This window comes from Trachemys scripta, chromosome 8 (genome assembly GCF_013100865.1).
Source record: "Trachemys scripta elegans isolate TJP31775 chromosome 8, CAS_Tse_1.0, whole genome shotgun sequence".
Taxonomy (NCBI): domain Eukaryota; kingdom Metazoa; phylum Chordata; order Testudines; family Emydidae; genus Trachemys; species Trachemys scripta.
In genome coordinates, this window is record NC_048305.1 from 28,337,433 (window position 1) to 28,363,286 (window position 25,854).

Below are 25,854 nucleotides of genomic sequence, written 5' to 3' on the forward strand. Positions count from 1 at the left end.
CAGCTCTTACTTTTTCCAGAGGTTCTCTCCTTCCCAGGGCTGCTCTCCCCAAGATCTTCTCTTCTCTCCCTTCCCCTAAACTGCTCTTACCTGGATCTGCATTCTTGCCTTTAGTCTTCTTTTTTGTCGTATTGCTTGCAGATGTCTAACACTGCTTTGTATGTCTAAGCCCGCCAGAGCTTTTCTTCTGTGATGCCAAATTGTGGTTGCCCTGAGTGGGTGAGCAAGATGGGTGAGAATAGAGGTAGCGCCTTTCCTCCTCTGCACCCATGCAAGAAGCGGACACAATGCTTGTTGTATTCCCTGCACTTGGCTCTGGGTGGAAGGGTATCTAGCACTGCTAGCTATACTCCATTGCTAGCAAGAGGGATCACCTCTCACCAGGGGAGAGGAATTCTAAGGAGAGCATACTAAACATGGTCCACAGCTGTAGAAAGTGCTGCTTTACAGTGGGCTCCCATTTCCACCACCATTCCCAGCCTCCTAGGGGCATTACGCCAGCATAACAGTTCCCTCAACCACAACTTACGTGCTACGTTCTAGGCGATGCCTCCAAGTATTTGACTGTCTCTTGGAGCCATATTTTAACCCTTAACTTTCTATATCCTTTTATGTTTATTTTACTCCTTTTTATAGCTCTTACTGCCAAGGTACTTAACCGCTGCCATTGCAGAGAGGAAAAACAAAATGGACAAAATAAAATCAATGATTCAAATCCAAAGCAAAATATTATAGGAGTGAGAAGAGGGGCTTACATAAAGCCTCAGAGGTGGCTAGATTCTGTCTCTGACCAGCTGGTCAGGAAGTGAGTTCCAAATGAGGGAATCACCCTAACTTGTTGCCTTCTGCTGCCTTCTTTACAAACTGAGCTTCTGCATCCACTTGACGTTTGTTCTAAATTTGCTTTGGATTGGAATAAGGGTGCAGAGAATAGGAGAAATCAGGTAAACCCCAAAACTGACTGTGCCCTACCACTGGTTATATTTCCTCACAGAACATACTTCATCCAAAAGCTTAATTCTCCAAAGGCATTGGAAAAAAAAAACCAAATCACAACAGATGGAGTATAAATGTTAAGTGGAATAGAATGGAATTGAATCCACACTGTTTGCTGGACAAACCAGGAGTTTTTTCTTCTACTTTTCTTTTATAAATCCCTTTCCTGAGTAGTTCTAGTTTAGTGACTCAGGGTGAACTTCTGCCCCTGGATACATGCATACACCATTCCAGTGGGCTTCGCAGAGAGTTGTGCACTTCTCATAGGGCATATTTTGTCCTTCGATATGATACTGTACAGCTGTAACACTCACTATGAAACGCAGTCAGTGTTAATTCTGCTTGGCACAATAGACTAAAGATAGTGAACAAGAGAAAGTGAGTTATCTGCTCCAGAGTGAGGTTTTCTTCAGTTCAAGGATGAAATGAATTTCTGGAACAATACAATGTTCTGGGCAATGTATTTGACCTATTGAAAGGTTGTGTATTTGAGTTTGCTTAGAAAACGTCATTTCTGAAATTAAAGAAAGAAAGAAAGAAACTTGCCCTGCTGAAATAAGCATTTGGACAAGCTTTGCTTTTAGAGAACTATGAATCCTGTGATTTGATACTGCATCAGGCTCGTGACATTTAAGATAATACAAGTATTTCTCAGCACAAAAGCAAATCATGTAATTTAGCTTGCCTCAACAAGCATTGCCTCAGCAGGGGTCTCTAATTCAGCACAGACAAAAGATTTTATGAGGTTCTCAATACAAATACCCACAATACTCTGGGAACAGAAAGACTCCCCAGAGTCAATACAATGGACATAGCGTACATAGTCATCTTTAGACTATCTGATGTACTGAATACTTGAAATCTGTTATTGATAGTTTTGGGGGAGAAATATTGTGCAAACTTTTAATAAACTTCAGTGTGGCATCTCTGTCAAAGCTGGCTTTTAAAAAAGTTTAGCAAGAGCCAGTGAATCTGTGTGCGCACTTTTGTGTGTGTGTGTTTAAACTTAATAAAGTGACTCGGGCATGTGGCATCTTCAAAGCATCTTTCTAAACATTAACTAACTGATCCTCACAATAGCCCCGTGATAACTACGTAATATTATACTCATGCAAGTGATGGGGGAAACCAACGCAGGGAAATTAATGCCTACAGGTGCCAAAGCTTGCACAGGTACAGTACCCCTTGGGTGCCCAGGTACAAGTTGCAGTTGAGTGCACATGGTTTTTTTTCAAGATTGGTTTTGGTTATAGCCAAGTTTATGAGCTCTCTGGGTCTCCTGTGCTCCAAGGGGCTGTGGGTTTGGAGTGTTAATTTGAGTGAGAGCTCAACATGTCTTCCAGGGTTCTCAGACATGACCCAGGTGCTGTGGACATAGTTGGGTCAGAAGCATGATTAAGTTAGAGGGCACAAGTTAAAAAGTATTCAGGTAGTACCTCCCAGCCTTCTCTTCCTCCCTCCACCTTTTGCTCCTTGTCACAATAATAGACATCCGAGTGCATGAACCGTGTGAATCTATTGCCATCCTCAGAACTAAAATCCTCAAAGTAGGCAAAGAAGGTGTAGCTCAGTGGCCCCACCTGCTACACACTGACCAGCAGAGCTAACCGCTTGCTGGGGGAGCTTTTCCTGCACTCCAAGAAACATTGCACCTGGAGTGGCTCTTCTTGGGGCCATACTGCTCCTTACCATAGGTTATGGCTTACACTCTTCTGAAATATAGCCTGTCCTCTGAGTTAGGTTTGCAGTTCTCAGAGCATTCTGACTTGCCCATAGTAGGCCTTTGTCAGGGCTTAAAATGGAATCCTATAAATCCATGTAATTGTATACAAACATTTCTTCAGCTTGGTTAACCACCAGCTAATGAGGGAAATGTCAGTCTGTAAAAGTTTGACATGTATTAACATCAAGGATGGTGAAGAATTATTTAGCACGATTCATGCGTGTATAATTAGTAGTAACAGGTTCTTGTTGTGCAAGTGAACAGTTAGGCTGAATCTGAAGGTAAAACTTCTTGAAAGTGAGAAGTATAAGTCTGTGGACTAGTCTCCCTGGGGAGAGAGTCACACTATTCCATGGGACTTACGCCAGAAAAATATACTGTAGGAAATAATCCTGCATTGCCAGGGAAAAGGACATGTTTTTTGATAATCTGACAGGTCTTTTCCATCTCTCATTATAATAGCCCCATTCACTTTGGCATATTGATGCTTCACAAATTATTACAAACTACATAATTTTCCCGTACAGTCTTCAAAGAGACTTCTGCCTTCAGGACTCTTAGTAACTGCATCCTTCTCTCCCTAACCCTTTTTAGTAATATTTAGCAAAACACCCTAACTGAAGAAATCCTCCTGGGACTTTACTCTGAAGGTCACCAACCCTGGCTTGGGTGAACTCTTAGAATGATTGCTTTGTGAAAAGAGTTCACCAATAGGTGTTGTGGTATTTTTGTCTTATCATTTTCCTGTGTGAGTTCATTTGAGAGTGTAGTGATTATCTGGTTTCTGCCACATAGTTGCTATTGGGGCATTTAGTGCACTGGATGAGGGTACACCACGTGCTATTATAAGCATGTGTAGGACCCATGAAAGTAGGTGTGGTGGTCTGAGGGTTTCTTATATATAGTTGTCTGTAGGGTACCATTGCTGAAGTTGATTGTGGTGTCCAGGAAGTTGATGCTGGTATCGGAGTGTTCCAGACAGAGTTTAATGGACAGGTGGTGGATGCTGAAGTTCAACAACCAATGCTTGTTCATTAAATATTCTCTGGAACACTCCCACCATCTTCCCTCTGGACTCCTCAGCCTTCTAAAAAGGAATTTTGTTGGATCAAGAGCCAACCAGTTGTTCTGTCACGACCTTCATCCCTGTTTGGCAGTCCCTAGCCCATTTCCTTCTACAATGGAAGACCTTAACCTTGGACAAATGGATCTTGGACATTATTTCTACTGACTATTCCATTAAATTCCTGACCACCCCACCTCCCAATGCACACACCCTCTCCCCGCAATCCTCCCTCAGAGACCCCTCTCACAAGAGGATTCTCATACTGGAAGTGAACTCCTTGATCCAGCTAGGAGTCATATAGTCTGTACTTCCTGAATACAGAGGGAAGGGATTTTACACCAGGTACTTCCTACTTCAGAAGAAGACGGGGGGTGGGGGTTGGAGGCCAATCCTAGACTTCTCATAATTGAATGTCTTATTTGTCACACAAGATTCAGAATGGTTACACTGGCTGTCATAATCCCACCACTGAATGAACAACTGGTTTGTGGCTCTCGATCTGAAAGATGTACATTTCCCACATCAATATACACTTGGGCCAAGGGAGATTTCTGCCCTTTACAGTGAGCACAGACCACTTCCAGTACTAGATACTCGCCTTTGGGCTACCAACAGGCCCTGGGGTTGGGGTATTTTCAAAAATTCATAGCAATGGTGGCAGCCCAATTCTGCAAGCTTGGCTGTCACATATTTCCCTACTTCAATGACTGGCTGCACAAGGGCCGGTCCCATCAAGAAGTACAGATAGCAGTGACCACTCTACTATATCTGGGCCAGTTCTGGCAACTCCAAGTCAGTCCAGGAAAGTCTGCTATAACACCTACATGGACTATAGAGTTTATTGGAGCAGCCCTGGACTCAACCGTGGCCAAAACATACTTACCACTGTACAGGTTTCTAGCCTTAAGGGACTTCAAGGCCCAAATCCACTGCAGCCCTCACACTCATTGCCAATACATCTCTTCTGGGTTGGGGAGCACATCTGGATGATCACATAGCCCAAGGCTTGTAGATCCCGCAGGAGTCCACACTCCATATTGTAGGCGTGGCTTGACATGAGTAATTGGACATAAGGGGAGGCCTCATTTTGTGGGAGTCAAGAACAGGGAGGTAAATAGATCAGCAGGCTGAAAACAGAATGTCTGTGCTAATTAAGGTCAGGGGGAACACCCAGGAAACCATTTACAATGGACAAGAGAACAGTAGATCAGATAAGTCAAGAATGTAAAGATGAGATAGAGAGAAAAATCGTACATGGACAGTGCATTGACAGAGCATGCTATACAGGGATTTGTTTCTACAAAGTAACTAAGCCAACCGCAAAAACATGTGGTGCAATGGATAGTCAATGTGATGTGTAAATGTGTATAAAGGAAGAGGGGTTTTTGTGTAACTTTAGATGTGTAGAATACCCTATAATTACCCCCATGTGTGAGTCTGATCGACTCAGTGTAGCTTCATTGTATGCCTAATGAAGGAACCTGAGTGATGAGACTGGAGTTGGACTGAATTCTTGGAGAACCAAATGGAAGAGGTCTCAAAGAAACCCCAACACATATCAACCTGCTAGAGCTACGGGCTGTCAGCAAGGGATGCAGATGCTTCCTACCCATCATTCAGGATCAGGTCAGACATGACTGCTGTTTACTACATAAACAAGCAGGGAAGAGCAAGGTTCCCACCACCATGCAGGATGTGACCCACCTATTGAACTGGTGCATCTAGCACAACATCACCCTTTCAGCAGTACATATTGCAGGAGTTATGAATTCCCTGGCAGACAAACTCAGTAAGAATTTCAACAAGGACCACTCTTCAAGGATTCTCATTCTGGATCCTTTTTGCCACCCAAGAAAATAAATGCTGAGCTTATGCTCTCACTCCAGCCACAGTCAGGATTCCAGAGGGGATGCCTTCCTATATCCATGGTCAGAACCATTATTGTATGCCTTCCCTCCTATCCCCCTCATGCCTAATGCCTCTAGAAGATCCAGAACACAGTAATTCTAATAGCATATGGTGGTCTGGCCAATTTTGGTTCACCCTGGACCTGCACCTGGCCTCTCTCACATCCTGGGGTGCCATAAACATTACCTCTCTCCAGAAGAGTCAGAATATCCCTGTTGAACTATCTCCTCTCCCTAAAGACCCTGGGATTTTGAGCAGCTCACAGAGAGTGCATCTTGTAACTATCAATGTACTTCACCCTCCTAGAGAGAGCTATTTTGTTTTCACTCACCCCGTGACAGCCTGATTCCTTATAGGCATTGTCAGAACTTTCCTTCCAGTATCTCGACCTACATCTCCTGAAATCTGAACTTAGAACAAGCTGCACTTCTGAGGCCACCCTTGGCTTCCAGCTAGGAGGGTAGGTGAATTTTGTGCCCTCAAGGTAGATCTGCTTTCACAGAGACTACATCCTAAGTCTCAAGGTCCCATCAGACTTCCATTTGAATCAAACTATTTATACATCCTGAAACCTCAAAACAGTAGAGATGGCAGGAGATTACTCTCTGTAGATGTTCGAAGGGCCCTTGCTTTTGACTTGGATCAGACAAAACCAGTTCAAAGACCTCCTCAGCTGTTCATTTTATTTGCTGAGAGACTGAAAGGTGATGCCATCTCTTCTCGGAGACTCTCGAAGTGGGTCTCGGGCTGAATCCTCCTAAGTTATCAGCTTGCAGAAACTCCTCTGTGTGGCATCAAATCTCTCTCAACTAGAGCGCAAGCTGCCTCATGGCATCACTGCAAGGTGTCCTTCTTTATGAAATCTGCAGAGCAGCTACTTGAGGTTCAGTCCAAACATTAACCAGGCACTGTGCCCTGACTGAAAAATCAGCAGATGATGCATTCTTTTGTTACCCGGGTCCTTTCAATCCAAAGCTTTTGGTAACTTTTACTCTGTGCGAGGTGGTGTCAGGAAATGAAACAGGGGAGACACAGCCATCCAACCAATAGATGGCTGGCACAAACAGAACAACACAAGAGTGCTTTCACTTAAAGCTAAACTTTACTTAGTCTCAAGCAGCTACACACGTCCGCAACAGGTTAGTAAAACACCCCCAACCCTCGATAATTACCGAAGCAGAGGGTGGCTCTCAAGTGACACGGCGATAGGCTTCCACTGGCCAAACTTTCATCTGCCGGTGGGGACTGCAAGATGTATCCAGAGGGAGAGTCCAGAAGAGTACAACTAACTCAAACTTTTCCCCCTTATTTATACATTAGTAATACAATGACATGTACCTTAAAGAAAACTTGTTAAGCAAGCAGTTTCAGTGGTCAAGCAAGAGGTTTCCTTCTGATTACACTGCTCTACAGCCAAAATGCTTCTGAAATAAATGTAGTCAAACTTTACTAATTCTGGGTCACTGAGAACAAAAATGATGCTTAAAATTGTTGATTGGCTCTAGTTTTCAAGATATGCTATTGGGTCAGTATATACGACCCTTGACTTGGGAATGGCGGAGGATAAGTGAGTTATAAAGAGAAGGGAACTCAATTTAAACCAGAAATGACTAAAATACATCTTTGACTGGATCTATGAATAAATCTATTTCTGGGTTTGGACAGTACTTGCTTTTTAGGCAAAACAATGAATGATGCAATCTGAAGCTGGTATTGCGTCATACGTGATATGAATTGCATCATGTTATTCCTAGAAGTCACGGATGATGCAATCATAACGAAGTTTACATCACTCTGCTGAACAAATTGCCCTATATCAGCTCTAGAAATCATACAGTGTCGTGCTCTCTTATTTGTCAGTGTTTGATTTTGCAAAGGGACACATTTCTGTTTAGCCAAAGTGAGCAGAGATGCCTCATACTTGTGTGAACAGTGCAGATAACTTCTGCTATGTTTGTGGTGAAGTGACTTTTGCATCACAAAAGCACAGTATAACCACTATGGTTAAGAAAGCCTATCACCTTTATTTTGGCTGCAAAATTGGAGATCAGGACAAGAGGTGGGCCCCACACATATGCTGCAACACTTTGTGCAACAAATCTTTGCCAGTGGTTGAACAGGAAAAGGAAATCTATGCCTTTTGCAGTGCCAATGATTTGGAGAGAGCCAACAGATCATACCAGCAATTGTTACTTCTGCATGGTGCCTCCAGTTGGGAAAGGTGTGTCAAAGAAGAAAAAGTGGACTGTGCATTATCCAAACATTCCATTAGCTATACGCCCAGTACCCCACGGAGAAGTACTGCCGGTTCCTGATGCATCAGAATCATTCTCACTTGAGTCAGACGAGGAAGAGGAAGAGGATGAAACTTCTGGTCCTGAACCATCAATATCACAGGCCCACATTTTCTTCCATCCTCCTCCTCTGAACCACACCTCATAACACAAGGTGAACTGAATGACCTTGTCAGGGATTTGGAACTACCCAAGAGTAAGGCAGAGCTGTTGAGTTCCAGACTACAGCAGTGGAATCTCCTGGCAGGTGATGTTAGGGTTTCCATGTTCCGTGACCATCAAAAGGATCTTGTCCCATTCTTCTTCATGGAACGTGATCTTGTAGCCTGCAACAATATCAATGGTGTGATGGCAGCCCTCAACATCGTTCATGATCCAGATGAGTGGAGACTGTTCATTGATTCATCGAAGACGAGTCTTAAAGCTGTTTTACTGCATAATGGCAATGTTTAGCCATCAATTCCAGTTGGTCTTGCAGTCCATATGAAGGAAACCTATGACAACATGAAACAACTTTTGAGGTGCATAAACTATGACCAACATCAGTGGCAGCTTTGTGGCGATTTGAAGGTTGTTGCTCTCTTGCTTGGTCTGCAGACTGGATACACAAAGTACTGCTGTTTTCTCTGCGAATGGGATAGTCGTGCAAGAGATTCCCACTACATCAAGAAAGATTGGCCACTCCGACAGTCATTGGAGCCTGGGAGGAAAAGTGTTCAGCATCCACCACTTGTTGAATCAAGGAAGATTTGTTACTACCCTTACACATCAAGCTGGGTCTGATGAAAAACTTTGTCAAGGCCATTGACAAAACACAAACAGCTTTCAAGTACCTCCATGGAAAATTTCCAAGGTTAAGTGAAGCAAAGATAAAGGAAGGTGTCTTTGTTGGTGCTCAGATTCGTGAACTTCTTCGAGATGATGCATTTGACCATGCAGTGCGTGGCAAGGAAAAGACGGCATGGAAAGCCTTCCAGTTAGTGGCAATAAATTTTCTCGGAAACAACAAGGCAGAGAACTACAGGTTGTTGGTGGAAAACCTCCTCAAGGCATACAAAAGCCTTAGTTGCAACATGTCACTAAAGATACATTTTTTTGCACTGTCATCTAGATTTTTTTCCACCGAACTGCGGAGCAGTGAGCGACGAGCACGGCGAGCGATTTCACCAGGACATTGCAACAATGGAGAAACGCTATCAGGGCAAATGGAGCCCATCAATGCTTGCAGACTATTGCTGGACAGTGACAAGAGATGCTCCATTTAATGAATACAAGAGACAAGCCAAGAAGCGCCGAGTAGACACTGAATAGGACTAAACTATGTACATAATAGTTTTTTGCCTTTTGTTTCATAATAAATTTTATTTATATAACCCTTTTGCTGATTTTTAAAGTGTTCCATAAACAGGACAGGTGAAATATTATCATGTAAAGCAACCATAAACACATGAAAAGACCTAGGTTTACAATTTATGATTAAAACTCTACTATCTACACAATATACATAGACATAAAATGTAAAAACTTAAATATCTTAGAAACAGTAGCCAATCAGTTGTTTTAATTGTCAGATTTGAATTCAGCACATCAAAATACATAATAAATAGCACATTTTATCTCTGAAGCAGACGACTTCTCAAAAATTGTAGACCAGTGTATTGATTAACCAGGGTTGGGTTTTCCCAGAGTTTGCAGCCTTGCGGCCCTAATAGACGTTCCTGAGGGCACATCCTGTGCTTTTAAAATGCATGTATTAGCAACTTCAACACAATTCTTATCAGGAAGGACACGGGGTCAAGCTGCCCTTTCTGTGTCACCCAAAACCCCCTTCCCTCCTCCCTTGGTTAAACTGAGGCTGCTGCATGGTCAATTTACAGCCTGCTGACTTGGCTGCTTTTAGCAATAAGCAATAGTGGTTTCAGGCACTTTACTGGTTTGCTGAAGTCTCCCCATACACTTTGGTTCAGCAGTGCTGCCAACTGTGGTGCCAGATTTCTTCTCAAACCCTGCTCTTAAATATGAACTGCTTTGGAATTGCCCTGGAATTGCCCATAGTGAACACCCATAGGAACCAGCACTGGAAGAAGAAAGGGAAATTACTTACCTAATAGTAACTGGAGTTCTTCAAAATGTGTGGTCCCTATAGGTATTCAAAACCCAACCTCTTTCCCCCATGCTTTGGATCCTCACGTGATTCGTGGTAGAGTAGGAACTGAGGCAGTCTCTGCCACCACTTGTGCCCTCAGTTCAGAATCTGAGGAGGTGTGGTGTGCAGGTGTGTACCAATGGACACTGCTATTGAATAATATCTGGTCCCAGGCACACACAGTGCATGAATACCTATAGAGAATATTGATCTGGACCACTTATCTCAACAAACTTGTTGCTATAATTCCCTTTTCTCAAGTAGGCTGGTCGCAGTCCATATAGGGGTTTAAACATAACAAACATCTTGAATTTTATGTGGAAGTGAAAACTACAAGTAGTGAGGACAGGTGTGATATGCTCATAGCAGGCTTCCCCACAGAGTAACATTCTACACTGGCTGACATTTCCAAGGGAAGCCATAGGCACAATGTATTGCAGTAATCCAGCCTTTGGTGGGAAAGACATAGATGACCGTAGCATAGGCTCTTGATTAGGCATAGATGGAAAAGACCTCTATCTGAGAATCAAGGAACAGGGGTAGAGCTAGTAAAGCATTGAGACTGCATGAAAACTATTTTGGCAAAGGGCAAACTCCTTCAATAGAGCCAGAAGACACAGGCCCCAGGTCCTTCTCTAGGTGCTTCCTCTTTTCAGCTGCTATCACTTTTGTCCTGTTCAAGCTGAGTTACACCCAATACATTTCAATGGAGTTCTGCCCATTTCCACTGGCAGAGAATTTGGCCCTAAACCTTATTCTAACTGACCAATAACTATATATGTGTGCCATATAGACATTTTATACACATGCACACACTCAAGTTTGTTAATTATTCTTGAATCTAAGAATGGAAAATTGTTTTGTCTGAGTCAGAGCCATGAGTGACCTAGATGCTCTCTTTCAAGGCCTGAATGCTATAAATTTTGTATTGACTGTCAGCAAAACATAAGCTATCACCACCACTAACATATTTACATGAACATTTAAATGTCTGTATGCTCCAACTCCTAGTGCCAAAGCACCAATTTCAGTAGGGACCATGTCACTTTGAGTTTGTCTCTGTGATTTTGGCTTAGTTATAAATGGGAGAGCCCTGGATAAGGAAAACAATCTTCTTCTTGTCATCTTCTTTCAACCTTCTGTCAACCAACATTTTTCTTCTACATATTAATACAGGACTTTGTAGTTACATGTGTGTTCTAGGGCAGCTCTTTCCTTGCCCTCAGTCATCCACTGTAGTTTCACCCTACAGGGCAAAATTCTGTGCCAACTCACATAAGCACAGAAATTGGATGATTGGTATAAAGGCAAAGTGATGTAAATTCCAGTGATGTGGAATTCTGTAGTAGTGCAAAAGTTAACTCTACTGAGATGCCTAGTTAGCAGAAAGGGGCTGTAGCAGAAGAAGGGGTCCTGCCAGGCCTTAACCTGAACACGGCCAGGAAGCCATAATCAAGAGCCAATAGTCAACATGGCCAAGGAACAATTTATCATAGAATAAAGGGAATAATTTTTGTGGGAGCTCTTTGCGAGAGTATTGTTGGAGCAACATTGTCTCTCTCAATATTCGAGGGCAGACAGGTATGTAGAAACAATTCTTGAGGGTCATTATGGCTTTTCTTTACCACTTGTAATTAGAAATATCACTCAGAAGAGAAGAGAAAGGAACAGTGAGGGGTCACAAATGTGTCGGCAGCCCACCTGGAAGAAGATATCACTATCTCTGCTCTGCACTTTTTAGGCTTTGTAATAAGGAAACTGATCAAGAGGAAAAAATAACTAATTGCTCCAGAAATTCAAAATACACAAGTGCACAAGTTAATATTTTAAAATTCTGCAGCAGGGCTAGATGCAGCAGGGCTAGATCAAAGCATTTAATCTGTAATAATGCATATGCATCATTTAACAATAGGCAAAGAAACGGGTGAATTCACTAACAAAAAGTTAAGTCTTTAAAATGAACACCGTCAGTTAATCTGTTGTTAAAAAGGCTTGATAATCCGAATATTCAAGAGTAGCAATGAAGAGCTAATATTGTGCTGCCAGTTTAAATCAAATCAGTTTCCTATTTCATTCTTCTCCAGGTTAAAGCCAAGTCAAGAGTATTTTCAGTTATTTCACTCTGACTTTTAAATTGTTGGAAGGGATGCAGCATCATGCTGACACCCAGATACAGTAGTTTCCCCTGGTGTGTAGGTAAGAGTGGTTCAGAACTCTGCTAACAGGCATTGCATCCACTTTAAACTCTGATATGTCTGCTGTGAAGAGAAACAGTGCCTGGGTGAAACCAATTAAAGCTTCTGTCACTGGATTAACAATATAAAAGTGCTTAGTCCTGTCTAGAAGGTCCTGAACCCATCAAAACTCTGGAACATACATTTAAAAAACCTCCAACTAATCTGTAATAGAAACAAAGAAAATGTTCATTGCAGAGTTTTGTATTGCAAGAGTATGTTATGAAAGCTTTTTTTTTAGGAACTAACTAATACTGTTGTACTGGTTGATTTGGTGATGTGGGTGTATATTGGCAGAGGCAGACAAACTTTCCCATTCCAGTTTAAATGTCATTAAAGGAAACAAAAACAAACAGCAATGTAATTAATTGTTGTGCCTCTAAATGCAAATAGTTATGAAATGAGGTGTCTGGATGGCAAATTTTGGCATAAATAGAATAGAAATGCAAATTGTCTGGCTTTTTGCACCCAGCACAATTTATAAGGGGTTGCAAAGGTGGCTTTATACCACTGTCAGTCATGTCACTATTACATACTGGGCCAGTCCCCAGTGTAATATAGAAAGCAGCCTGAACTCAGAGCCAAGGGGCCATTCTAACAGCCTGGGCTCAACAACACAGATGGCCACATGGCCTGACACCCTGCCCCCTGCCGTTGTCCTCTACACGGGGGTCGTGTTTTTAGGTGGAGTTGCACAGGTGTAAATGACAGCAGAATTTGTCCAGTTACATGTATTTGTTTTCAGTGTGCACATGTTTTTTCTTCTTATCATGTTTTGATACATTTTCTATAAATTCTTCAATTTAGGCATCCAGATTTTTTTATATGGAGGATGTCCTAAAATTTGCTAACTGTTGCTACCCCAAAACATTGGAAATGAGATCATTTAAACTTATTGTTTTAGATTTGTGTGATGAAGCTGTACTCTGGGCCTGATCTAACTTCCATTGAAGTCAATGGAAAATTGGATTAAGCCTACGTGTAGATTTTGAGATGCTTTGTTGTTTCTTTTTTTTCCGTACTTTTATGGGTTTTGTATTTTTTTTCCCCCACGACAGTATATTTTGTGCACTAAGATCCACTTAGATCTAGCTCTTTGTGTAATGCAAGTTTAGAGTTACCTCCCAATCACAAAGCTTCACGCTGGTCTAAAATACTCATAGACTTTAAAGTCAGACGGGACCATCATGATCATCTTAATTAAATGAAGTGTCCTTGTTTCCATAGATGTGGTTACTAACGTATCTGAATTAACATAATGAGCATAATAAATTAATATGATGAGACTAGTGGACTGTAGTTAACTTCTGGGATGTTTAGCAGTGTTTAAATTCCCTTTAAATTACCATTAAAGATGATGTATATTGTATACTGCCATGTAATGCTGTAATTTAGTTGTGTTTTATTTAAAGGAGCTTTTTATTCTCCTCAAATTTATTGTGAGGTGGAATAAATTAGGAAATGTTAAAAAGCAGTATGATGTCCAAGACAAGGAGCTTAGGTGTAAATTTTACATTAAATTATTGCATGCTTTTGCCCTTTTTGAGGATGTAAGTGTGTAAACGTGTGGGGGAGGGTATATGCATACACACACACATCTCTATCTCTCCAGATAGAGAGATGGAGATAGAGATATATATAAAATCATCCATTGTCAAAGGAATGATATGCATGTTTCTCACTGGTATTGAATGGAGATGTTTCTAGCCTCCCAGGTCCTGAACTGGCAATTCAGAACAGTTTGATTGCCTGCTTGATTGTTTGCGAGATAACTGTAAGATTGGCAGTGACAGGGTAATTTACTGAAGATTGCAATGTCAGACTATATCCAAGGGGGCTTGCTGGCATAAAGATGTGATTCTCATGACTGACAGGCCACTGGGAGATTGGTGTGCCAATTTAAAGTTCACGGTGTCGTCAAAAGTGTTCAGCTGCAGCAGCCCATAATCATGCTGCATGATGAGGTCATTATAGACATAACATATGCTCACATATAATAACAGGCATAGCAAAAATGTGCACTGGCTTGAGCAGGTAAATGTAAATTTGTAGACGGGAGTAATTTATATCCTATGTTTTGCTTCTGCTATTTCAGATCTGTTGATAGGATTCTCTTGACTGACAGTCGCCTGAATAAAAGCACTGAGCAAACTAAACAGTAGAGAATTTTAAGTTCGTGGTTGTGAAGGTGTCACAAACCCAGAAAGAGCAGGATGCTGAGGAAGAAAGGCTTAAAGCTTAATAGGAAAACTGTCTTGAGTTATTATCTGAACCCAATGATGTCCTCACATTGATTATATAAAGTGGGTGGTAAATGGACTGCAGGAAAAAAAAATTCCCAGCTCCAGGATAGAAGGGGCTCCAAGATGAATGGGGCTCCTAATGTGAACAGGCCGCTGACCTTAAAGAAATCTATATCTCTAACAACAAGGGAGTTCATCTAACTTAAGAAGTTTCCATAGATCCTGAATGAAAACACTGCCAATGTACCTCAGCAGTTTTATTTTTAAATCAGAAGCAGTCATTTTGATTGCAGTTGCCATCACTCAATTCAAGCACTATCCATGGGACATAAGATGCTAATTGCAAAATTCAGAGAGCTCTGAATAGGACCCCTCTACTCCTGATACAGTCAGTCTTTTTGTATATCAAAAATTTGGTAAAAGATAAAAGATTTTGGGATATTCATTCCGTCTTACTATAAGGAAATAAGTATGTGGTCTTAACTCACCCAATGGCATGACTATGGACTACATTATTCAGTATGTATCCAAGCCATTCATTGCTTCCTACGGTGATGTCCAGATTTCTAATATGAGGGAGAATTTCTGAAATTAAAGTAGTCTACCTGAAATTTTACAGGCTTAAATGTATTCCAAATTGAGTGGCTAGTTTCCATAATTTTACATCAGTAAATAAATGCAACTTTTTCATTTGTTTGCTAAAAGGAAGATAATATTTTAAAACAATTGGACATTAATAGCTAAATTACACTGGAATGCCAATAAAATTACACATTTCAATTAGGTTAGTTATACCAAATGAAAAGGGTAATACGTAAAATTATGTTACAATGTATTTTAAATGTAGGGCCAACTTTGACTCAGCAGGCTAATATGCGTGGTTGGGAACTGTCTCCCAGTTGAAGGTTCCATTCTAATTTCTACTGCTGCTAAATTTTCTTAAGGGCAGGTGAGATGGATGACATAGTATAGAGCTTGCTGACTGAACTCAACAACAGTATGATTGAGCCCTTCTTATCCAAGCACATTGTTGCCTAACAGTTCAAATTTGTGGAGGAAGGGGAAGGAGAGAATTGAATGTTTGAAAGGAAGCATCCCAACTGCAGCCCCATCCCCATTTTTTCATAAATTGGCAAAATAGGCAGAGAATATAATTTTTCTTTTAATTGGGTCATGAAAATATTCCCAATTTGCGGTCTCCTCCAAAAAAATAAGTAAAACCCACAGCAGACCTTCCAACAAGCAAAAGTGAAAACCCGGCAACACAAAGGGTCAGTAAAGAATTCCCTGGATCCGCTGTCCTTTGTTCAGCCCGACTGTTCTAAGCCGCTATGAGGCCTCAAAGAAGTTGCGTAGCTTCACTGGCCCTGACTCTCCTCTCGCTTACACTAGTGTAGGTAAGCAGCTAACCGAGGAGTGGGCAAACTACAGCCTGTGGGCCAGATTCGGCCCGCCAGCCATTTTAATCTGGCCCTCGAGCTCCTGCTGGGGAGTGGGGTCTGCGGCTTGCCCCGCTCTGGCGCTCCAGCCGGGGAGCAGGGTCGGGGGCTGCTCCACGCAGCTCCTGGAAGCCGCAGCATGGCCCCACTCCGGCTCCTATGTGTAGAGGCAGCAGGGGGCTCCACTCTGCACGCTGCCCCCTGTCCCAAGCACTGCCCCCGCAGCTCCCATTGGCCAGGATCTGCAGCCAATGGTAACTGCAGGGGCAGCGCCTGAGGATGGGGCAGCAAATAGGAGCCACCTGGCCGTGGCTCCGCATAGGAGCTGGAGGAGGGACATGGCCATTGCTTCCGGGAACCGCTTGAGGTAAGCGCTGCCCGGAGCCTGCACCCCACAGCCTCTCCCCATACCCAACCCCCCTGTCCCAGCCCTGATCCCCTTCCTACTCTCCGAACCAGGACCAGCTCCAGGGTTTTGCCCGCCCCAAGCAGCCAAAAAAAAAAAAGCCACGATCGCGATCTGCGGCGGCAATTCGGCGGAAGGTCCTTCGCTCTGAGCAGGAGTGAGGGACCATCCGCCGAATTGCCGCTGAATAGCTGGACCTGCTGCCCCTCTCCAGAGTGGCCGCCCCAAGCACCTCCTTGCCAAGCTGGCCCTGCTCCGAACCCCTCGATCCCAGCCCAAATCCCTCATTCCCAGCCCCACCCCAGAGCCTGCACTCTCTGCCGGAGCCCTCACCGCCTCTTTGCACCCTACTCCCCCACCTGGAGCTCCCTCCCGCACCTTGAACTTCTCATTTCTGGCCCCACCCCAGAGCCCACATCCACAACCAGAGCCCACACCCCCTCCCGCACCCCAATCCCAATTTTGTGAGTATTCATGGCCAGTCATACAATTTCTATTCCCAAATGTGGCCCTCAGGCCAAAAATTTGCCCACCCCGAGTTAACCTCATCAAAATCAATGGAGTTGATTGAGAAAAGTATCTCAGCCTCAGCTTTCCCATCTATATAATGAGTACAATGACTTTAACCCCACCTCACTGAGCTGTTGCAAGGATTAAGCAGTTAAAATTTGTCCAGTGCTTTGAAGATGTGCACTAAGTATTATTTGGTAGCACAGTACAGCTGGCTGAACTTTGATGTTCCCCCTTTTCAGATGGCCTCACTGACTGCCTGGATCCAGATTGCTGTCTCCAGTCTACGTGTCAGAATAGCCTGCTGTGCCGTGGTTCACGTGATCCTCTTGACATCATACAACAGAGCCACTCTGGTTCTCCAACTGTGAAGTCATTCTATGATCGAATCAAGCTCTTAGTGGGGAAGGACAGCACTCACATAATTCCAGGAGAAAATCCCTTCAACAGCAGGTAGCAGCCATAAATATTTCATTACATCAGCCTGGATACACTGCATGGAAACATCCCTCCTAGAGATTTTATTCATGTTTTAACGTGAAATGGTGCTTTCAGCAGCTATATCTGTTTCTGTTTCAGGGAACAATCCTACTGTGGGCATTCTGTCACAATTTATTAATATTGCCTTTATTTCATAACATTACACTTTGCGTTCTATCACTCTGGCAGAGTCTAACACTAAGTTCTCTATACTGAGAAGGAGTAGCCTGGAATTTTAACTCATGAGAACTCTAGGATTTACATTGAGGGAGGAAATGGATACTAGTTTTCAATTAACAGGACAGCTGTCTTTTGTGTGGTATGAATAAGACAAATATTGAAACACAACTTTGGAATAATTAAGTAAGATTTTTTTAAAGATAAATTACGGTAAATTAGATATCTTTGTTTTGGTTTATCATTTATTCATTATATAAATCCATTTTACTTTTAGCTGACCCACTATAACACCATCATATCAGATCAGTTTTCCTCTTTCTTTTAAGCTCTGGGCCTGCTCTGCATTATTTCCTAATTCTTTATTTATGAATAATCTAAAAGCCAATTCATCATTCATTTATATGTGATGCCCCCGTAAGATTAAAAAAACTGTTTTCCTATTTACAGATATTATTCAAATGTGTCTGCATTTTAGCCCTTCATAGGGAAACTTTAAGAAACTGATGAATACATTCATTATGTTCATATCTTCCCAGTCAAAGCTGAAGAGGGAGCTGCATCTGGTCTTGTGCCTAATGCACGGCACTGGGTATCCGTGAACTGGATTTTCATTCCTAATGCTTCAATAGACTTCCTGGGTGACCTTGGGCAAGTCATAATGTATCTGTACCTCAGTTTCTTCATCTGTAAAATAGAGATAATATTTCCTTATGTACCAAACAAAGCATTGTTATATCCATGTGCCGCTCAGATACTACAGCAATGGGTGACATAGAAAACCCTAGCAATTAATAAGTGACCTGTCTGAAAAATGAAAAATATTTCTGTAAATTTAATGTTTGTTGACATTAAGTGACCAACTCTGTAAATAAGACTAAAAATTGCCTTTTGCTTTACTGGTGCATAAGGAAAAAAACAGGCCAAGAGCAGAAACAGATCAGCTAATGCACCAAGCTATGCGACGTATCCAGAAGGGATATGGTCAATTCAGTGGCTGAACTGACAAAAGAGCCCAGGTGTTGTGACTCTCAATCCCATGTCTTATCCACTGAGCCATGGTGCCTCATACAAAGTGTAAGTGCAGCTATCCTGTCCACAGGCCAAAAGTTAAGTTTAACCAGAACCTCCATTGACATCAGTAGAAATGGCATGACTTCAGTCAGGGTCAGACTTTAAAATATAAAATTGAAATAGGTATTTATCCTTTCTCTTTGCTTTTACGGTTTAGAATATCTAGTTGTATTTTGTTTCACAGTTACACGGTGACACAATTTGACAAATTGGAGGAGGGTTAAAGTTAATGCTAAAAATCTATCCCAAAAGCTTTACCACTTTAACTCTCCTCACACATTGTGTCTCAGTCGTGCAGGAGCCTGTGGTCAGTCTCCCATGTTACAAACTGTACATCTTGCAAAGTCTAAGCCCAGGAAGTCTGAAATTTCATTCTTGGCTTACCTTCACTATCAATTCATCAATTCAAGTCAGGAAAATTAAATTTGGGCTTGTGTGCATAAATTTTAGTGAAAGGACAAGGGGTTAATAATTATAAAAACAATTCCTACTCAACAATAAAAATTGTAAAAAAAAATTCACAAGCTAAAAAGTAACCAATGTATTGTTCTCCAAGCTTCTAACTTAGAAATAGCTCAATGTACATTTGTGGATATGGGTTGGGATTTTCAAAAGTGCCCAAGGGACATAGGTGCCCAATTTTGATTGAATTTGGGTGCCTAAGTCAGTGAGGCTATTTTGAAAATCTCAGGCTTGGTTTAAAAATGTTGCTGCAAGTCACCTAAGATTAAATTTTCAAAAGTAAAAATCAATTGGACTTAACTTACTCAGGACCAGATTTTCAAAGGTATTTAGGGACCTTAAGATGATGATAGGCACTTAGTGAGATTTTCAAAAGAAGCTAAACAGATTCAGCATGTAACTCTCATTGATAGTCAATCTGCTTTGGTCTTTTGAAAATCCCACTAGGTGCCTATCTTCATCTTAGAAACCTAAATACCTTTGAAAATCTGCCCCTACAGGCACATCTACACTGGAATAAAAGACCTGAGGTACGGCCGCAGCTAGTCCAGGTCAGCTGACTTGGGTTTGCGGGGTCTGGGCTGCAGGGCTAAAAATTGTTGTGTAGAGATTTGGGCTTGGACTGGAGTACTGAGCTCTGGGGCCCACCCCACTCATGGGGTCCCAAAGCTAGGGCCCCAGCCTGAGCCCAAACATCTACACCACTATTTTACAGCCCCCAAGTCCGAGCCCTGCAAGCCTTAGTGAGCTGACCCAGGCCAATCATAGGTATTTAATTGCTGCTTAGTCCCTAAGTGAATAAGTCTCTTTTGAAAATAGGACTTAGGCTCTTAAATCACTTAGGCCTGGATCCACTAAGGGACTTAGGCACTGAGATGCTGAGCATCATGATGCCTATCTTTTAGGTGCCTAGAAAATCACAGGAACAGCACTGCAATCCACAAACCTGAGTTAGGCATGTAGGCCATCAATACAATGAATGGGGAGAGATAGGTGCCTTAGAATGCAATCCACAAAAGCCAGTATGCTAGGCAGCTGTCCACCAAAGATAGCCAATAGGCAATGTGGATGAGAGGGTTGTATGCCAAGCCCTTCCCACTCATGGAGATGGGCATCCAAGTCTGGGCTGCAGGGAGGTGCCAGTCTCTCATAGCAGTCCATGACTGGGAGAAGATAGGTGCTCCTCTGCTTAACTTCCATGTGGAGCATCTTATTGGAGGATGAGGAACAAAAGCTGCCTTATAACCTCTAACCCAATGGTTAGGGTACTCCCCTGGGACGTGGGACACTCCCAATTCCAGTCCCTCTTCTGCCTGAGAGGGAGAAGGGATTTGAACAGGGATCAGCCACCTCTCAGGTGAGTGACCAAACCACTGACTATCGAGTCATTCTAACTCTTTCTAACCCAATTAATAAAATAATTAATTGAAGTGGAACAACTTGAATTGGAGAGATTGAGGGAGACCCACCTCAGAATATCCCATAGCCCACTGGCTAGGGCTCTCAACTGAGAGATTGCCCATCCTTGTTCAAATCCCTTCCCCTCGTCAGGCAGAGGCAGGACCTGAACGATTGGTCTCCCACATCCTAGGTGAGGATCCTAAACGTTATCAGAGAGGTCATCATCCTCCTCCTCCTTTCCCTTAGCTGTTTTGTGTAGATCTAAGCAACCTCTGAGCCCTCCTACCAGATTGCCCCTCACATGCAACTCAGGCAGCTGACTGACTGCCTTCCCCCAGTTTGTGAATCACTCTGAGGCGTAGGCAGAGGAAAGGTGCCTCGTGAGGCAGCAGAGCACATGCCAAGAGGCTCCCAGGGAACTCTTACTGCAAAAACATAGGTGTCGAGTGAGTTTAGGCACCTTTGGCTGTAGGTGGCAGCTGAGCAGGGAGGTTGTGGATTGCAACGGTGCCTGAAAGTGGGGCTTAGGTGTCTGAGTACCTTTGTGGATCTGTGCTTTAGGCACTTTTGAAAATGTTACCCCAGACAGGTATCGCAGATGCCAAATTATGGACAGAAGCAAATGGTTGTGTTCAAGCCCGAAATGCTGAAACTGGGGGTTTAAAGTGCCAACATAGCTTTCAGAGAAATGCTGTCAAGGGATTAGGCCCCAAATTTTTGCATACATTACAGCTGTCTTAATTTTTGGAGGGAAGTCCCATGAATTATAATGATCTCTCTCCTCCTGAGCTCTTTGTGCCACTCCACTGCAAAGAAATGGAGGAGAAGAAGGGGGAGGAAATAGGCACTACAATTCTACAAAATATCTTTTGCTCTGCCTGTTGACCCTGCAGGAGCAACTAATAATCAATAACATAATTCCCCAAACGATGCTTACCTCATTGCTCATTCTGGTACACAGACAAAGATGTGGTGGTCTGAAGCTGTTGAACAAAAATGAACCATGTTAATTTGTACTGCATTCACATTTGACTTCTATTATGTGAAAAAAGGGAAAAAATGGTTTGAGGAATATAATTATTTTCATGCTTAAGAGGTAATAGCCCACAAAACAGATTTAAAAAAAATTCAAATGGCATCAATGGAAAATCACTATAATTTACTTGTTAGCTTGTCTTATCTGTGGTATTATTATTATTGCAGGTGAATAATCATAAATAGAAATGAACCTATATCATGCCTTTCTGATATTTTTGTTTGTAAATTTACTGTACATTAAAGGCATGTGTGAAGAATCTGAAGTAACAGACTTGTTAAAAATTACATGTGATGCAAGCTATTTTTCTACAACATTTTAAAAGCATGATTGATATATTTAATCAAATAATTTGAGAAAAAACAGTAATGTGAAGATACTTGGCTTGTTCCAAAGTATTCCCAATTATATGGTCTGCAACATGCATGGATTTCTATTGAGGTCACTATCATGTTACAATATGATGATTTCAAAAATTAATATTTGACCTAGAAAGTCAAGAAATTTTGGTGTGGTAATCATTAAAAAGTAATAGAAAGGATTATTTTCATGAACTGGTTATGTTTTTCTGATATCAAGAGAATATTACAATGTGCGTGGAATAAAAGAAAAATGAGAACCCGTTTGTTTAATAGCCAGTGGAGTGCACTTAGAAATTCACATTAGAGCATTTTAAACATTTCAAAGTTCATAAAAAGGTCTAAAAATAATCTTTGGTATTGCTAATAAAGATAGATGTGCTCTCAGGTCTGCATCCCTTCAGTAACTGATCTATAAGGAATAACATAAAGCAGTATACCTATCCCAAAATTCAAGTGAATTTTGACAAGTTTTGGCAAAAAGCAGGTCAGTTTAATTCCCTAGTCTTAAAACTGGGACTCAGTCCAAGAACCTTAGGTGTCAAGAATCTGTGTCTGCCAAATTACCTAAAGTCTGTTAAGGCCGCCGGGCAGCTGCAGACCTGCCAGTACGGGGTCAATTCAGAAATGAAGCTTTTCATTATCTGCTTTCTCTGTGTAGCTGCAAATTGAAGCTGGTAGAAAATGTTGAAAATGCTTCATGGTAAAATGAAAAGTTTTCAGTTGGGGCTGAATAGTGAAATCTCTGCTCAGTTTTTACTTATTCCTTTTTCAAAACAAACTCCCAATTGTTTTCCTACTGGCTGAGTGAAAACAAGGTATTGGAAATCAGGATTCAGGGCAAGATGTCAGACACTTACAACTTGGATGAGGTTACACAAACCTTAATTTGGAAAATTAGTTGTGAAAACTACAGATATCCCCTCCCCACCTCTGTTCTTTTTGGAGTGATTATAGGAGTTGACTGTGAGAGCTTAGTACCATAGGAAGGGGAAAAAAACTGACAGGGAAGGTAGAATAGCTCTGTACAATTCTAGTGATCTCATAGTCAGACAATATGACAAAGTTCAAAAGTTGGGAGAACATTCTCCAATGGAAAATAAACTGTCAGAAAGCAAACGGACCGCGTTAATTTTTCACTGACACTGGTGTGAATGGTGAGTAGCTCCATTGAAATCAGTGGAATTGTACCAATGTAAAACCAGTGGAACTGAGAGGTAAATCTGACACACAGAGCCAAAGTGGCAAAGATATTTAGACTCCTAAAGATGTAGATAAGCACCTATTGAGACTCTCTGAAGCACCTAAGGAGATTTGTTAATTTTGATTTAAATGGGAATTTAGTGCCTAAACTGCTTAGGTGCTTTTGGAAAACCCATAAGGCTCCTATCTGCACGTTTAGGTGCTGAAATACTTTTGAAAATATGGCCCTAAGTGCCAAAGTCTTTTTTGAAAATGGGACCTAGGCTCTTTTGAAAATGGGATGTAGGCATTTAGGCACTTCTGAAAATGTATCCAAAAATCTTTTATTGCGAGAATGACCTTCCAAGCTCTTACTTCAATGAGTCATGTGGCGTTCCTTTTCTATACATCGAAGTGCTACCAGACCTGGAGGAATGGTTCAATAATCACAGCTCACCCACCCACATAAAGACATTCATCTCCATTCAGCAAATATAGGCCTCTCTATATGGATTAACTATGAATTTATTTGAATACATATTGATCTGAGTTGAGTGTGTATGTGTGTGTGTGTATATATATATATATATATATATACATACACACACTCAACTCAGATCAATATGTATTCAAATAAATAAATAAATATATGGGCAATATTCTGAATTGTGTTGGTGTAAATCCAAAGTAAATTGGATTTACACTGGAGTAAATGAGATCAGATTAGTGTCCTTAGTCTGTTTATAAACACCACAACCCTTGTTTTCATAGCTAACATTAATTGTGTTTCTTTTTCAGTCTTGTGTCTCTTATAAGAGGCCAAGTAGTGACTACAGATGGGACTCCACTCGTTGGAGTCAATGTGTCATTTGTCAAGTATCCAAAGTACGGCTACACAATCACTCGTCAGGATGGCACGTAAGTGTAGTTATTTCATTCTGCACCTACTTAGTATGTAATATCTGTGCAGATTAACAGATGGTGCTATCTAGTGGAACCATGTGGTATCATGCATAGAATTCCTACTGGGCCAAACAGCTATCAAGTAAACACAAAAGTAATTTTTCACATAGCATTTTGAATACTAACGGAAAGTAAATATGAAAAGGCTGACTTTTGATAATAATGTGTTAGCAGTCAGACTTCCTTTCAAATAAATTGCTCTGTATCTATGAAAACATTTGTGGACTACTGCAATATCCAGCTGAGACCAGAAATATTTCATTTTAAAATGCAAGGCAGGCCAACACACTGTTGGAAAAAAAGTGTCATTATAGAACAGTATATTTTGTTAAAAGTTCCCTTCTGCCTCTATCTTTCCTTTTTGAAGATCCACTATCTTTAGAGTTTCTTTAGGGTAGAACATAATCAAAAGATTCTAATTGAATATACTTAGACAATTCCCTGCTGTGCGAAGAACTGCTTTTTTCCCTCTTGTATCATCTGATTTGAAATGCACACCAGTTCAGCTCAAACAAAAATGAAAGTGTCATGGTTTATCTAATTTATTGGACATGGCACTAAAACAAAACATCTATGGTAAATGCATTGTAAATATTTGTTTTATGTGTATCTATAGTCCAAAAACCTTTGAATTGGAATAATTGACATGAATCAACAGGGGATATGTGAATTTTCATACAGTCCAGCGTATATTATCACACCAGTGTAATGCTATTGAAATCAATAGCATTACTTTGGTGTAACACTGGAATAACTCAATTGTGAATCAGGCCCTGTTATGTTATTGTTTTACATTATTCCATGTACTGGTAATTCAGTTCATTGCATTGCCAAGAGACAATATAATACATGAAAAATTAACCATTTTCTAGCTCTCTTGCAAAAGAGATCTGTGGGTATTTTATTTATTGAGGCCAGATTTCCAAGGGCGAATGGGCATGCACATTTACACGTGCAAATCATATTTGGGGTGGGAGTTGAGAGTAAATGTTTAGTGCTTCTTAAAGGTGATGTGTGTGGGGCACATGGGGTAACATGCTCCCTGATTCCTGCCAAGGTTTATATGCCCTGTCCTGAGCCCTGCTGCATACCACTAGAACCTTTAAATTGTGCCTGCTCCCACCCACCCCCATCCCACTATCAACAGTTACGTGTTGTCTCTGGTGCTTCTGAAAGGTGCCAGATCACTGGTCCTGTAGACAAAAATTCTTTGTTGAGCCACAGAACAGAAACAGCACAAGTTTCCCATCACTTCTTTACCAGTGCCATACACTAGTGCTGTTCCAGGGGGACAGACCTTGAGAGAAAAGATAATTCAGTATCCAGGGTCAGTAAGCCCTTGCAGTTTCTGCTGAGAATGTTTACGAGGGTGCTGATTAACATCAGATCTGGTGGAGGTGGTAGTGGTTTTCGGAGGTGGACCTTTGTTCCCTTAAGAAATAGACTTGTAAGAGTGACTTTATGTCTTCACTGCACTTTCGTCAGTAAAACTTTTGTTGGTCGGGGTGTGAAAACAACCCCTGATCGACAAAAGTTTTACCGATTAAAAGCACCAATGTGGACAGCGCTTTGTCAGTGGGAGAGCTCTCTCCTGTGGACAAAGAGCGGCTACATTGGATACCATACAGCGGCACTGCTGTAACAGCACTGCTGTGCCGTTGTAAAGTGCCCAGTGTAGACATAGCCTAAGTTACTGCTGATCATGTCTGAATTTCAACCAGCAGCTTAGAAGTTAACAGTTCCACTTCACATTGT

The 25,854-nt window shown here is 41.6% G+C and overlaps 1 protein-coding gene across 1 annotated transcript in view; it reads left to right on the forward strand.

The window, feature by feature from the left end:
- Positions 1–25,854, forward strand: part of TENM2 (teneurin transmembrane protein 2) — a 550,767-nt gene that overhangs the window by 478,699 nt on the left and 46,214 nt on the right. Inside the window, exons 14-15 of the mRNA XM_034778437.1 lie at positions 17,208–17,418; positions 23,935–24,054. Coding sequence (XP_034634328.1) covers positions 17,208–17,418; positions 23,935–24,054 — 331 coding nt within the window. The remainder of the gene's footprint in view (positions 1–17,207; positions 17,419–23,934; positions 24,055–25,854) is intronic.